Below are 15,205 nucleotides of genomic sequence, written 5' to 3' on the forward strand. Positions count from 1 at the left end.
AACGCTGCTTTTTTTATTTTGTATCGAGTTCATATGTACCGTATCTTTATAGAGCATATCCATGCATTTTGTTAAATGTTTATTTTTCAGTACAAACCAGATTACGTATACTAGCCTTAAAGGACAATCGACGCCTCCGGACAAATTGTGTCCATAATTTTTAAAATCGCTTCAAATGACTTCTACTGAGTGTATTTTACAACGACACACCGCGGGCGGACGGACGGACGGACAGACAGACAGACAGACAGACAGACAGACAGACAGACAGACAGACAGACAGACAGACAGACAGACAGGCAGACAGACAGGCAGGCAGGCAGGCAGGCAGGCAGGCAGGCAGACAGACAGACAGACAGACAGACAGACAGACAGATAGATAGATAGATAGATAGATAGATAGATAGATAGATAGATAGATAGATAGATAGATAGATAGATAGATAGATAGATAGATAGATAGTGTGATGTCATGAAAGGCTGGGTCCTGGAGGGGAAATATATTCCCCTAAAATGGCTCCAGCCAGAGAGAGTTTTGGCCCCATCTGGTAGATGGCACCAATCCAAACCTCGCACCTGTGGCTGATCACGGCTTGATTGGCATGCAAGGCTTTTAGCAGAGAGCCTCTGAGTGTGATGGTCGGGGAGACATGCTCCATTGTTGTCCTCTGTGGAGAAATACAGAGAAACTGATTGCTGCATGGAACTCGTCGCCAGTTGGGACCATAACACAGAACACCGGATTTGGAACCTTGCTAGGCTACCTTGGAAGGACATCAAGAGGGGTGAGGCCTAGAAACACATGGAAACGAACTCCGTCGACAGTTTCACCTCAGAAGAGACTTTATTATGATTTAAGAATTTGAAGGGACGCTATTCTTGCCTTTTTTGCTTGTGAATTCCCCCTGAAACCCTTTATTAAAATCCTCCTTGTCCTGCCCCGCTGAGAGCTTGCTTCTCATGACATCACGATAGAGAGATAGATAGGAGTTCCATATTTAAAATAAAGAAAATGGTTGATTAACATTTATGTCAGTCTGCAATGTTGCAACAAACGCTTTTTAAAAAATACATTTGAACTCACAGCTGAGAAATGACTTCGAGGTAAGATCCAGACTGCACCTGGAACTGATTGTGATCCATGGAATGGCATCTAATTCAATCTATTCAATTTGAACTTCCACAGTCTTTGGACCAAAACCTGTAGCGTCAAACAAAATAAAATTGCATGTATTCAAATTCTAAAGAATAAATACATTTTAATAATAATAATAATAATACATTTAATTTACAAGGGCCTTTCTGAACACCCAAGGACACTTTACAACTAAGACAATACACAAAATAGTAAAATCATGCATAAAACAATAAATAATAAAACAGGAAGTTTAAACAGTTGGGTTTTCAGGTGACAAGGAGAAGTTCAGTTTTTTCGCTGTTTAGTTTGAGAAAGTTATGAGAAAACCAGGATTTGATTTCTGAGAGGCAAAGTGTAAGGGATGCAGGTGGAAGAGAGGCGTCGGGTTTACTGGAGAGGTAGAGCTGGGTGTCATCCGCGAAGCAGTGAAAATGAATGCCAAATTTGCGGAAGATATCACCAAGGGGAAGAAGGTATATAATAAAGAGAAGGGGCCCCAGAACAGACCCTTGGGGAACACCAGAAGACCCAGGGGAAGACCGTGAAGTGAATGAGGTAATTTGGATAAACTGTGGGAGGAGTGAAACCAACTAAGTGGGGTGTGTGTCACGCCTAGAGTGGAGAGTCGGTTGAGCAGGATGGGGTGAGAAATGGTGTCAAAGGCCGCAGAAGTAATCTGCGGTAAAAGTAATCTACGGTAAATTTACTTGTGTGGTCAGAAGTTGGGTCCTGGACAGGATGATGTTCTGGAAGGTCTCTGAGGTCTGAAAATCGATCCATCCAGAACAGACACCTAGAGATTTTGAAAGAGCTGTAATTATCCACGCACAGAATCAAAGATTACTCATTAATTAGTTTATGATGCCACTGACCTTGCCTTTCTGAAAGTGGAACACAGGGATTCCATCCACTTGTTGGTTGTTGATGACCTTTACATTTGGTTGGATGCGCTGGAGTAATCAACATTGAATAGCTGCCATGCTCCGTTTTTCTGTACTTCAATCAAATCTAGTTGTCACGTAATCCCTCTTCACTTGAAATTTTTCCTAACCAAAGAGGTGAATATATCCTCCATGCTGCAATCAAATGATGGCATCTGAGCAGGTGTCATTCCCCAGCTTCTTTCATTTTGTTCTAAGCCTTCAAGTTGACCTGAAGACCGTTGAAATGTGGCAACTCGTCTGCAATTGCCGATTACCTTGCGATAGCCTATCGGTTTCAGAAGGGCACTATGTCAACAGAAGTGTCGATTTTTCCAAGTTGGCACCTGAGTAGGCAGCCGTCAGCAAGTGCTCTCATGAGCCTTGCTTTTTTGTTGTTGTTTTTGTCTTGTTTTTGTGTGTTCTTTTGTCACTTTGTGCTGTTGTGCATCGTGTGGAATGGATACGAATTGTTTTTCAGCATTTTTGGCCATGACAATCATTAAGGAGGAGACTGTGATGAGTGGTTGCGCCTTTCGGCAGCATGAATAAGCCAGAGCTGTTTTTGAATGAGAGGAATGTTGGTGCCATTTGATTGTCATTGCTGGACAGCTCTGGGGCCATTGTGCTTTTTTGCGCCTGCAATGGGCAGCATCTTCACAGCCCCGCTTTATCGGTGCTGTTGGACAGTCTGCATTTGGATGGATGCATGGCTTGAGGAGCCCACGATAAGAACAAAGGAGTGTCAGCGCAGCGCGCCAATGCGTATGTGGAACTGACGCAGCTTGGAATTGAAGCGGATTTATGTGGGACAGGAGATGTGAGACAATTTCTTTTCGTCAATGGATGCTACAGCTTCGTGTTTGCTTTCAACATTTAGCTTGAAGTAGACGTGCACATTCCACCATGACGTCCCTGATCCCCTGCTGAAAAGGATGCTTTGATCCTCTCCTCTTTCATCTAGAACTGTTTAATGTCAGCACAAAGAGGGTACAGCAAGTCCTGAAGAATGAATGACTCTCTGTGTCTTTGTGTTGTCATATTTGTTATTTTTGTTTTTCCCAAGATGGTGGCGCGTGAACACACAGCGGTTCCCCTCTCCCGGCAAATTGGTGTTTTCATGCTTATTATGTTTGTTAGTCATTAAGTGCCTTGCATGCTGGGTCCAAGAGGACAGTAATTTCATCTGTGCTGTATGTCATGCCTATTAACATATGTAACAATAAAGCTGACTTTGGCTTGACTTTGAGTACATGTTTGTTTTGCGTTGAGAATATTCAACAATGGAGAAAAACTACATTGTGGTGAGTGTTACGTGGGTCAAAGTCAGGAGAGGAGAGGATAGCAGGTCCTTAAACACAGAGATAGCATGCCTAGTCAGTGTATTTTTTTGTATTTACTGCAACAGAAAAATAATAGCCTGGCCACCGTCCAAAGTAGGAATTGTATTTTCCTTCTTTGGTTTGGGCAAAAGAAGCAACAGATGCCAAGCATTTAAAGTCCTGTGAGTAAAGCCCTTGGGTCTGAACATAGCATGACATGACAAAATATGGTTCTCTGTTCTGTTATTCGTGATGCTACATTCACCCCGACTGAGGGTACAATACAATACACATTGATTTACATTAGTAAATCTTCCCGTGCAATTACTTATACAGTGGTACTTCAATTTATGGAATTAATCGGTTCCAGAAGAAATTGAAACTGGAAAATTTTGCAAACCGAGACGCATTTTTCATGTAACTGACATAATCTGTTCCAAGACAAATGTTTTCTAAAGCATTAAAATGCATCAAGGTATGGAACAAATGTGAGTTACAAATCAGATAATTGTACAACCAATGAGCGTTGTACTAAAAGAAAAAAAAAAAAAAAAAAGAATAAAATAAAGAATGAATATGATGGTCATTTAAAGGACAACCGACACCATTTTTTGTTTCCTAACTGACATCAGAAAAAACATTTAGAAAAATATTTTTAGTCAAATGCAAAACACCAATAAAAATTAGTTAAAGTGTCCCAAAACTACTTCAGAATGACCCGGGAGATGCTGAGTTTCAGAAGGTCCCACCCCCTTGTTCGTGACGTCACACCAGGACGTCTTGCCTTGCTCGAGAATCAAAACAATGGCTTCAGATTCGGAGAAGATGCTTCCTTGTTACTCATCCAGTTATGAATATGATGCAAATTGTTCTGAAGAGGAAAGCATAAGTGTTTGCAATAGATTAAAGACGTCCTTCCGTCTCATTCTGAGGCGTCTGGACTCCAATGAAGCGCCCAGAAAATGCACAAGATGGCGCCCAAGCTCCGTTGGAAATGGGCTGATTTGTCTGCTGTGAATTTGTGTCAACTAGTATCAAATAGTAATCTTGGTGCAACACACAACGATTCACCATCGCGTTATTTATGTTTTCCTTCTAATTTCGCCATCAACACGGATCAACACTAAGTTTTCAGACCAGGCGAAGTACCCAAAATGCATTGTATGTCGCTTTCTCGGTCAGGGGCGTTCCAGATGTGACGTCACGTCAGGCATCGTCATCAACTCGAAAACAAGACTTCCTGAATATTCAGTGCAAGTCTTAAAATGTAAAATATAGCTACATGCCATGGAATCTTTGTAAAATACGCTCAGTAGAAGTCATTTGAAGTGATTTTACAAATTATGGACACAACTTGTTGGAAAAAAAGTCAATTTTGCATCATATAGGTCCTTTAAAAGTCAATTTATGGGACACATTTTGCTCTGGCTATTACATCCTGTCTGTTCTCGAAAATCCTTTTATCTACAGCAGTGCCTCATTAATCACCATTTGAGGGCGTGTTGATGCTGAATGTGTTGAAATCAAAGGAAGAGCGCATCAAAACATTTATATTGACTCAGTCCACTTCGAAAACGTTAATTTCCAAATTTACTTTTTCATGATAGAAGATAGCTCCAGCAGCATAGTCTGAAATGAGGAGGGAAAAACACGAAAACAACATGGTTATGGTTATTAGCAATTCAACAATTAATTGTAGCAATTGAGTTAAATCATATGAAACTACCCTAATTTCCGGACTATAAGCCGCGACTTTTGTCACATGCTTTCAACCCTGCGGTTTATGCAACGATGCGGCCAATGTATTCATTTTTTGTTTTAACGGCCGCCATAGGGTACTCGAGCACTAAAGGTGAGTTCACTGACGAAAATCTCTTGGATAAGAAGCGAAACGTCCGACACCTTCAAAGAAGTACAGATGACATTTAGAAGCAGGGATCGAGCACTGTACAAACACGCCCTAAACCAACTAACAAAGGAAATTAACATCGCAAAGAGAAGGTATGCGGAGGCATAAAAAACATTTCTCTGCGAAGGACTCTGCATCAGTGTGGCATGTCCAAAAGCAATCACAAATTATCGGTCACCACCCCCGCAAGCAGTGAACAATAAGGGCAATAACACGTATTTTTGACGATTTCAAAAAAACACCCCCCAATTCCCAGATCTGCCCACCACTACCTGAAACTAATGGATCTACACCCCCATTTCACAAAATTTCCCATTCCTGCCTGAAAGTCTGCGCTGACTGACTGTCTCCGGTGTTCACACTAATCTTCAGCAGATCCCTGGAGCAGTGTGAGGTCCCATCATGCTTCAAACAGTCTACCCTCCTCTCGGTTCTCAAGAAACCAGAAATATTGGAACTGAACGACTATAAGCCTGTCACTCTGATGTCTGTGGTCATGAAGTCCTACGCCCACTTCAAGAACATCACCAGACCCCTCCTGTACCCTTTTCAGTTCGCCTACCATACAAACATGTCTATGAAGGATACAGTCAAAATAGGGGTGCACTACATCTTTGAGCACCTTGACAGCACAGGTACCTACGCAAGAATCCTCTTTGTGGATTTGAGCACTGTGTTCAACACCATCACCCCGGAACTCCTCATCCCCAAACTCCTCCAGCTCGGGGTGTTCCCCTACGATCTGCCAGTGGATCTGCAGCTTCCTGATGGGACGGACACAACAGGTGAGACTGGGAAAAACATCAACACCCACCACCAGCACTGGAGCCCCACAGATGTGTGCCCTGTCTTCTCCCTCTACACCAGGGGTCGGCAACCTTTACGACTCAAAGAGCCATTTGGACTAATTTCCCACAGAAAAGAAAACACTGGGAGCCATAAAATCCTTTTGACATTTAAAATGACGACAACACTGCATCTTTTCATCATCGTTTTTTACTTTTATATATGCATAAACAAACTATACTGTGTTGCATTTATGAATCAATGACCTGTTACAGCAAAGCGAAATTACATTTCTGCACGCAACAAAAACATTTTAAACTCCGAAAAAAAGACGTTGGGTTGAAGATTACTTTCAAATATAATACTCAATGTCTATTTGAAAAAAAAAAGAATATTTGCAAAATGGCAAATACAATATTTATCACCTGGTTAATGTGATTTCTGCTCCTGCACCTCAGCGCACAGCCTCTGCACATCAGGGGTGTATGACGTTACCTTCATCTTCACACAGGACTCTTTGACAGTCTTCGCAGAGAGGGGCATGCCCCTGATTTTCTGCACAATTTCACTCTTGTTTTTAAAGTCTGTGAATAGATGTTCTGACATCTTAATGAATGATTCTTTTATATCAGGGGTTGGGAACCTATGGCTCTCAAGCCATATATGGCTCTTTTGATGATTTCATATGGCTCGCCGATAAATATTACATATTATAATACATATTGTCGTTTTTTTCATCGTTCATTTCCCGTTGGGGCTGCAGTTGGCGGAAAGCTCAATTTTGATTGGATGACACTGACCTAGAATGGCCGAAAGCGCCATGTTGATTGGATGATAATGGCCGTCATGTTGAAACAGGTAAACGCCCCTTTAAATGAGCCCAACTTGTGCACTTCAGCCTGAATGCACCGGAGCATTAGAGGAGAGAAAATGATCTGATTCTAATTTGCAATGAAACAATACCATCGATAAAACAGTCGAATGTCAGTGACATTTTAACAAGCCCATGTTAACATTAGCATCGACATACTTCTGCGAGAAGTAGATTGCAGATAGCAAGTGTGGAAGCTTATGAGCCTTGTGCAGGCTAGCTAGCAGTAACTTCGCCTCTGGACCGGCAAATTGAATTTCATTCCGATCGTTTTCCTGGATTTTTACCAAACACGAGGAACGGAAAACCATCCATGTTAACGGTGAGTACTATCACAAAGTTATTTTAAATAATACATTCTGATATTTTGTTGAAAAGTGGCCGCACGTGTGTGTGCGCGTGCGCACGCGAGCGTTTGTATGTGCGTGTGCGCGCGTGTGTGGCTCTTGCTGAAAAACATTTCTAAATATTTTACTTTTATAGCTCTCTTAGTCAAAAAGGTTCCCGACCCCTGTTTTATATAGTCTCCGTCTGTGAACGGCTTCCCGTGCCTGACTATTTCCTGAGCGGCCACAAAACTAGCATATGTAGCTGAATTTGTAGATTTCATCCACTTCATAAAATGATTTTTGCTCTGATCAGCCTTCCGCATCAGTTCCGAAACGGCTCTTTTACTCTCATCTCCATCCGGATATTTTTGAGCAAAGGCTGTGTGTTTGTTCTGGACTTTTTGTTGTTTGCTAACTTCTCATTACATATTATGCATACCGATAAACCCGTCTCGTCACCACTGAAGGCGAACGAATCTGCCCACGTATCATTAAACGTTCTGTTTTCTTCAGACACTTTTCTTAGATTTATCCATAGTTGGCCTACCTGGGGGTCGAAAAATTCAAGAAATCGTGTGCAATTTGGCGGTTGTGACCGGATATACGTCCACTGTCCATGGTTGTGACGTATATTATGAGCGACAAAAAAAATGAATACGTTTTATTTTGTATTATTTATAATCACCATAATCTTCAAATTTAGAATTACATTTTAAAAACGAACAAACTAAAATAATATACATTAAATTAAATACTCATTATTTATTTTCTAAAGCCGCAGGGACCGCAGCAGGGGGGTGAAAGAGCCAATTTCGGCTAGGGAGCCGCGGGTTGCCGACCCCTGCTCTACACGAAAGATTGCACTTTAAGGCACCCATCTGTCAAATGTATAAAGTTTACAGACGATACCACGGTATTTGGTCTCATCAAAGACGGCGAGGAGTCTGCATACCATCAACAAGTGGCGCAGCTGGAGCTTTGGTGCTGCCGACATAACCTAGAGCTGAACACGCTTAAGACGGTAGTGATGATCATGGACTTCAGGAAAATCCATCACCACATCTGCTCCTCACACTATCCAACTGCCCCGTGTCAACTGTCACGACCTTGAAATTCCTCGGAATCAGTCTCCCAGGACATGAAATGAGAGATCTACACCAACTCCATCCTGAGAAAGGCCCAACAGAGGATGTAATTCCTGAGGGTGTTCAAGAAGCATGGCCCGCCACTGGTGGCAATACGAGAGTTCAACACAGCAGTCATAAAAATCTATACTGTGTTCTTCCATCACAGTTTGGTTTGGGGCCCCCGCAAAAATGGACAAAGCCCAACTTCAACGGTTAGGACGATGGAAAAAACATTGGCATCGCCCTACCCACTTTGGAGGACACCCCAAGTACACAGACAAGGTCACTGAAAATCCTACTGGACCCTCTTCGCCCTGCCCACCACCTTTTCCAGGCACGACTGATCCTTGTGCACCAAATCCAGCAGACACTTAAAGAACTTCTTTCCTCTAGCTTTTAACTCTCTCAACAGTAACCAAAATTTGACGGTGTAGTGGCTCTTTGAAATTTTGCACAACCCTGCGGAACAGCATCTCATTATTGTCATTGTAGCACCAGCTCTAGACTCACTTGAACCACTGCCACTGATCTATATAATCTCCAGCACCATACACTTCGAGGCACTCAAGGACATGTGCATAATTGCACACTCGTCCGACAAATACAGCGACTGATCACTTTAAAATGGTTCAATGATTTTCTGCACAAACTGAACAATTGTTATCATATTTTCTTCTAACACTGATCACTTTAGCTCTGCTTGATACTTTGCAGATTGTTTAACAGTTGTTCTCAGAGGTACCACTTACATTAAGGAATCCCCTTCCATACTTATTTGTCATGGCTTTGTCTATGATGATACCAGTGCAGCATGTTCTAATCTGCCGGACACAATTTCCTTGCGTGTTCCACATATTTGGTCAATAAAGACGATTCTGATTCTGAATTATAGCCCTGAGTCAATTGTCCAAATACTTTTGGTCACTTAAGTGTAAAAAGGGTATCAAGTGTGTGAAGGGCTATAATTCCGAAACCTTTATATACATTTGGAGGTATAAAGTCTCAAATTATAGTTGAGTGCAATTTTTGCCCATATTAATTATATTATTGTATCTCGGAATGTGTTTATGTGAATAGAAAAAAATAATAAAACTTGTGTCACTGTCCAAATAGTTTCTATCCAAATTGTATCAAAACACAAAATCAATTGGCACAGTGGATTTTATGGGGGTGTTACTGGCGTTGCCTCACTTATATGTTTTTATATTTTCTCAGGTTGAAGTTTAGAGCTGTACATTTGACTTTTGGTTACAATCGGTAACCGTTTTCAGGCATTTACCAAAGAAAGAATGTGACAAAACAAGAATTAAAACTTGATGACATTCCTCTAATCAATAGATTAGCGAGTCTAATGACATAAACTGATGTCATTCAAAGCTGCGGAATGTTAAAATTAAAAACACAATAAGTGGACTATTCTCCTTAGAGCATTCATCACAAAATGGATCATTTAATCCTTGACTTAGTGTTTACACGACTTGTTTGTCATTCACGACAGTTGTGTTGTCTGACTGCAAGGTAATTATTTCAACTCATGTTACGATTGCTAACTGCAACGCTAGTACCTGATTGGCAAATGTGGTGTTAATAAAGACATTTGTTCCCTGTAGTTCTTTTTGGAGAATCATCACTCCATTTAACACTCTCCCCACCATCTGGGAACAGGTCCACGCTCTTCAGTTTTTTTCTTGTCTTTATTAAACAAAGAGCGCATATGGACATAATGTCTCCGTAGACATGTTGGACAGCTGCTTTTCCGCCTTTCGGTCTTGCAGCAATGGACTAAATCTGGACGGAATGGCACGGTGACCAGGTAAGATTGGGTTGTGTAAGTCCAAGACACAGCACAATATTTATCTTGTAGTCAGACAGGGCGACTGTCATGGCCGACATACAAGTCGTGGAGTTGACAAGGCCATTTTGCACCATCATATATTGCAGTGACATTTAAATGAATTTACGGTAAATGAAATTCGCATATCATGAAACGTCCACAATCCGGGACGTGAAAGCAACCACATTTTTTTGGGTCACAAGGTCACACCTCTTCCGTGTCTATGTTACGCTGGTGGTAATGTCAGACACCGAGACAGGAGAATCCCTGCGTTTTGAACGTGCAAAAGGTGCAACATGTCTGTGTAGGCTCTCAATCGTACAGCAGTGGTTCATCAAAAGGTTTCTTCAGGAATCAACTGTACTTCTTTGAAGGTGTCGGATGTTTCGCTCCTCATCAAGGGTTGAAGGTGAGTAAAAGGATTCCAAACATGTCAGGAGAGCAGTCACAAACTGCGATTACCCTCTGTGGTCTTTTAACAAATGTCAAAAGAAAGGCATCGGGAAAGAAACCAAAAATCCTTAAGAAACAAAAAGGAGAGGATACCTTATATTGCAGGGGGTTCTGAAAAAAACTACAGGTACTAGGATCCTATGGCAACACAACATTCCAACCTATTTTAAACCTATAAATACCTGAAGACAAAAATTAGTGCATTCAAAAGATAGGTTGCCAAATGAAAAACAAAGTAATGTAGTTTATTCTAGACATTGTAAGAATGAAGATTGTAAAGTGTCTTGGGTGCATTGAAAAGCGCTTGTAAATTAAATGTATTATTATTATTATTATTAAAGAGCAATATATTGGGGAAACTAAAGCAATGCTCAAAAAAGACTATCAACATCGCAGGGACAATGCTAGTGGGTCTTATTCTGCAGTTCACCTGCAACTAAAAGACAGCAACCTCTCATTTGACGACATTGTTGTTAAAATCTTAGCGAACGAAAAGATATGACACAACTGTTTGAAAGAGGAGTAAAAGAAGCTATTTTTCAGGATCGCCATGGTGGTTTAAAGGACAACCGACGTCTCCGGACAAGTTGTGTCCATAATTTGTAAAATGGCTTCAAATGACTTCTACTGAGCGTATTTAAAAAAGATTCCACCGCATATAGCTATATTTTCCGTTTTAAGACTCGCGCTGAATATTCAGGAAGTCTTGTTTTTGAGTTGGTGACGAGTCCGTACGTGACGTCACTAAAGGACCGCCCCATGACCGTAAAAAAGACGCATTGTAGCGGTCCCTCCATCACGTCAATGTATTTTGCTGTACTTGTTTGGTCTGGGGACCTCGTGTTGCACCCAAAAGGCGCCAGAAGGCCAGAAGAGGGCGTCCAAGCGCCATATAAGGAATTTATCAGCCTGTGGAAATGGAGGTGGCCACACGAGGTCGCCATTTTGCGCCTTTTTTTGTGTGAGAGATTTCTCCCCAATGTTGCCTCAAAATGGCACAAATAAATTCTTTAATCGATTGCAAACATGTATGCTTTCCTCTTTAGAACTATTTGAATCATATTCATACCTGGATGTGTAACAAGAAAACATATTCGCCGAATATGAAGCCATTGGTTTGATTCACTAGCAATGCAAGACATCTTGGCGTGAACTGGGGGCGGGACTTTCTGAAGATGCCCAATTCGCAGCTCAATTTTTTGCAGATTTTGGACACCCTAAGTCATTTTTATTGGTGTTTTGCATTTAACTAAAAATATCATACTGCATGTTTTGGGTATTTTAGATGCTATAAAACGTTTTTCTGATGACAGTTAAAAAACAAAAAAGTGACGTCAGTTGTCCTTTAAGGTTTAATTTAGGCCGTGCTTATAACAGTTTTCTTTGGTCGTTACCACGTAGGTTTGGTCATGCAAATGAGGTGATACCAGAGCAAATGATGTAAACAGTGGTAGGGTTAGGACATTAGAGGTAATCAGATTGTTCAAAACGTCCGACACCTTCAAAGAAGTACAGATGACGGCTGAAGAAATATTTTCATCCGAAAAAGTGCAACATTAATTGACACAAGGAGTTTTTTAGTTAGCCAAATTTTACTCATCACATTATTTTTACTCGCAGATTATTAATTCATCTTCCGAACCGCTTATTCCTGACTAGGGGTGCGGAGGGTGGTGGAGCTGTTTTAGGGGATTAGGCGGGGACATCCTGAATTGCTTGGCAATCAATCGCAGGGCACACAGAAAAGAACAACCAATCACGCTCACACTCAGATTAATTATTATATAAGTGCCCTTGTTCATCCCAATAAATGGTCCCATTCATTCATCCATTTTCTGATCCGCTTTATCTCACAAAGGTCAGGGGATGCTGGAGACTATCCCAGCCATCTTTAAGCACTAGTCACTTGACAGCCAATCACAGGAAACACAGATGAAAACAAACGGGCTCACACTCACACCTCTGGATGACATCGAGTGTTCAAATATAATGCTTAAAATTTCTGGATGACGCACAGAGAGGACCCACATATGCACGGGTTGTAATTACAGTGATACCTCGGTTTACGAACCCCATGGCTTACGAATTTTTCGGTTTACGAACGATAAATTTATGAAAATTTAACCTTGGCATACGAATTATTTATCGGGATACACACGGAGCTGTATGAGTGATGTGTCGTTCGCGAATGAGCCTGTTCTCCTTACAAGAAAATGGCAGCCGACTTGGTTTTGTCCTCTATTCTCCGCCCCCAGTTTTCGGTTAAAACCACGTGATTGGTCAAGAACGCAGCAGTGAGGTGGGTGGGTTAAACATTAAAGAGAAAGGCAGATGACAGAGAGTGAGGAAAATGGATAGCAAACAGTGAAATTTGGACTCGTTTCAACTTTGATAGTTCAAAGGCAGAGTGAAGACTGCGAGGTTAAAATATCCCATTAATGAGGCCATCCCATATAACTCGCACAAGCCGTATGTACACTTGATGCAAAAAGCTATCAACCCAGCTAAACAGAACACAATTGATGAGGAACTCGGTAAAATTTGTCACATCTCGTCGCCATCCTGGGCGCGCCCCGCCCCTCCCGTCACCTCCCTCCTTCTCTCACCTGGGGTTCCACAGCTGATTGTCATTTACTCATTCTGACTATATCTGCCGATCGCTTCTCTCAGTCATTGTCGGAGTATTTTCGGAAGTCACCCCCGCTATTACCTTGCTGTCAGGTTCGCTATTTGTTCCATTCCTTACTCACATTCCCCAATTTATGATTTTTTTGTTTTGCATGCGTGTCTCAGTAAAAGACTTTATCCTGATCTCTGTCTCGATATGAGCAATTCAATTGTTACTTTTAATGTAAACACATTTTATATATTCTCACCATAGACATTCTCCTCCCAGTTGTTGGAGGCGGAGGAGTCACCATAGGACTCTCTTCCTTGTTGAAGTTTGGGGCCTCAGCGCTTGTTTCACTCATAGAGTATAGAATGGGTGATTGCCTTCCATCAGACATGACCCTGGACATGAAGCTGCTTTTCCGAGCTGTCGAAAAATGGTCACTCTCAGGAGAATCCCCTGTGTCACTTAGTTCTTGATAAACACCGATTGCACTTATATCCCGTTGTTTGTTGCTCTGGGCTGCAGGAGTTTGCATGTGGCTGGTCAATAATGTTCGCCGAACGCCAGTATACTGCAGAATGTTAGAGGTCGGGAGTGCATCTGCATCGTCACTACAAGATGACTGCATACCAATATCCAGAGTGTGTTTCCGTTCCATAAGCCTCAGATGCCCCAGATCCTGGATGTTCACTTGGCCTGCCTGGTGGGGCTGTGTTGGAATATGGTCGTCAGTGCTAGACACCTGTACAAGAGGGGCTAAAGTGAGATTAAATGGCTGAGTTTCTTCAAGAGAGCCGGACAAAACTGAGCAGACCGTTTGTGGAAGGTGCACCAGTCTTTGTGGAGAGGAATTCGGGAGGATGCAAACCTGCTGGTTGATAGAGTTTTTCTTTGACATGCACACACTCTCACCATCTCCATATTTATAACCATACAAACTCTGTTTGATTTTTTTGACCCCAAGGTGGAAGATCTCAAGAAGGTTGAGGAATAAAGAAACTCCCGAAATAACCAGCATGAAAACCATGAAAATGTTCTTCTCAGTTGGCCGTGACACAAAACAATCCACAATATTGGGGCAAGGTAACCTCTCACATTTGTACAGAGAAGACACCCTGATCCCGTACAGAGCACACTGACCTATAATAAAGCCCACTTCTAATACAGATCTCGTCAAGATATGAAAAACATATGTTCGTAGCAGAGAACCTTGAAGGGGCGCTTTCCTCACTTTCTTCTGTTCATCTAGTCTTCTGATCTCCCGCTCTATTCGCTTATGGTCAAGAACAGGGTCCGTTACCTCCAGTTCAGCTTTGAGACATGCTTTTTTTTGGTGTCTTTCCTTCTCAAGTGTCCTCAAATGGTACAATGCATGGCCCATGTAAACCAAAGAAGGAGAGGAAACAAATATGATCTGAAGGACCCAATAACGGATCAGAGAGATGGGGAAAGCATAATCGTAGCAGACGTTTTTGCAGCCAGGTTGCTCCGTGTTGCAAACAAATTCACTTTGTTCATCATTCCAGACGTCTTCTGCCGCAACACCAAGCACGAGCATCCGAAAAACAAACAGAATGGTCAGCCAAATCTTCCCCACAATGGTGGAGTGCATATGGACCTCCTCTAAAATGCTGCCCAATAAATTCCAATCACCCATCTTCTGTCACATTTTTTTTTGCTGCCAGAGAAATAAACAAAAATCATGATTGATTCAGACAATGATTCAAATGGAAGAGAAAAACAACATAAACATGTATTTTACTTACAGTTATCTGTGGTCCTTGTCCGAGCAAATAGCTTATCATTGTTCTCTCCGAGAGAGATAAGTCACTGTCCAGTGCTGCTGACTTTATTGCATGGTGGGTGCTGGGAACTGGGTCTCCAGTTTTCAAGTGATCGATC

At 41.8% G+C, this 15,205-nt stretch overlaps 1 protein-coding gene across 1 annotated transcript; it reads right to left on the bottom strand.

Moving 5' to 3' along the window:
- Positions 1-407: 407 nt before the first annotated feature.
- Positions 408-15,205, bottom strand: gja10b (gap junction protein alpha 10 b). The gene is made up of 5 exons (XM_089021790.1): positions 15,070-15,205; positions 13,566-14,981; positions 1,846-5,009; positions 1,085-1,201; positions 408-668 (listed from the first exon to the last, which is right to left on the bottom strand). The coding sequence occupies exons 2-3, from the start codon at positions 14,958-14,960 to the stop codon at positions 4,971-4,973; spliced, it is 1,434 nt and encodes a 477-aa protein (XP_088877916.1). The 5' UTR covers positions 14,961-14,981; positions 15,070-15,205; the 3' UTR covers positions 408-668; positions 1,085-1,201; positions 1,846-4,970.

The sequence above is a fragment of the Hippocampus bargibanti genome, linkage group LG19, assembly GCF_051943395.1.
Source record: "Hippocampus bargibanti isolate YZ-2025 linkage group LG19, ASM5194339v1, whole genome shotgun sequence".
Lineage (NCBI taxonomy): Eukaryota > Metazoa > Chordata > Actinopteri > Syngnathiformes > Syngnathidae > Hippocampus > Hippocampus bargibanti.

What these genes read in the sequence shown, in the direction of transcription:
- gja10b (XM_089021790.1), bottom strand. Translation starts at nt 14,960, where the DNA reads ATGGGTGATTGGAATTTATTGGGCAGCATTTTAGAGGAGGTCCATATG. An exon ending in CTGGGAGGAGAATGTCTATG is followed by an intron (nt 5,010 to 13,565) that starts GTGAGAATATAT and finishes TCCTCATTTCAG; the next exon opens with ACTATGCTGCTGGAGCTATC.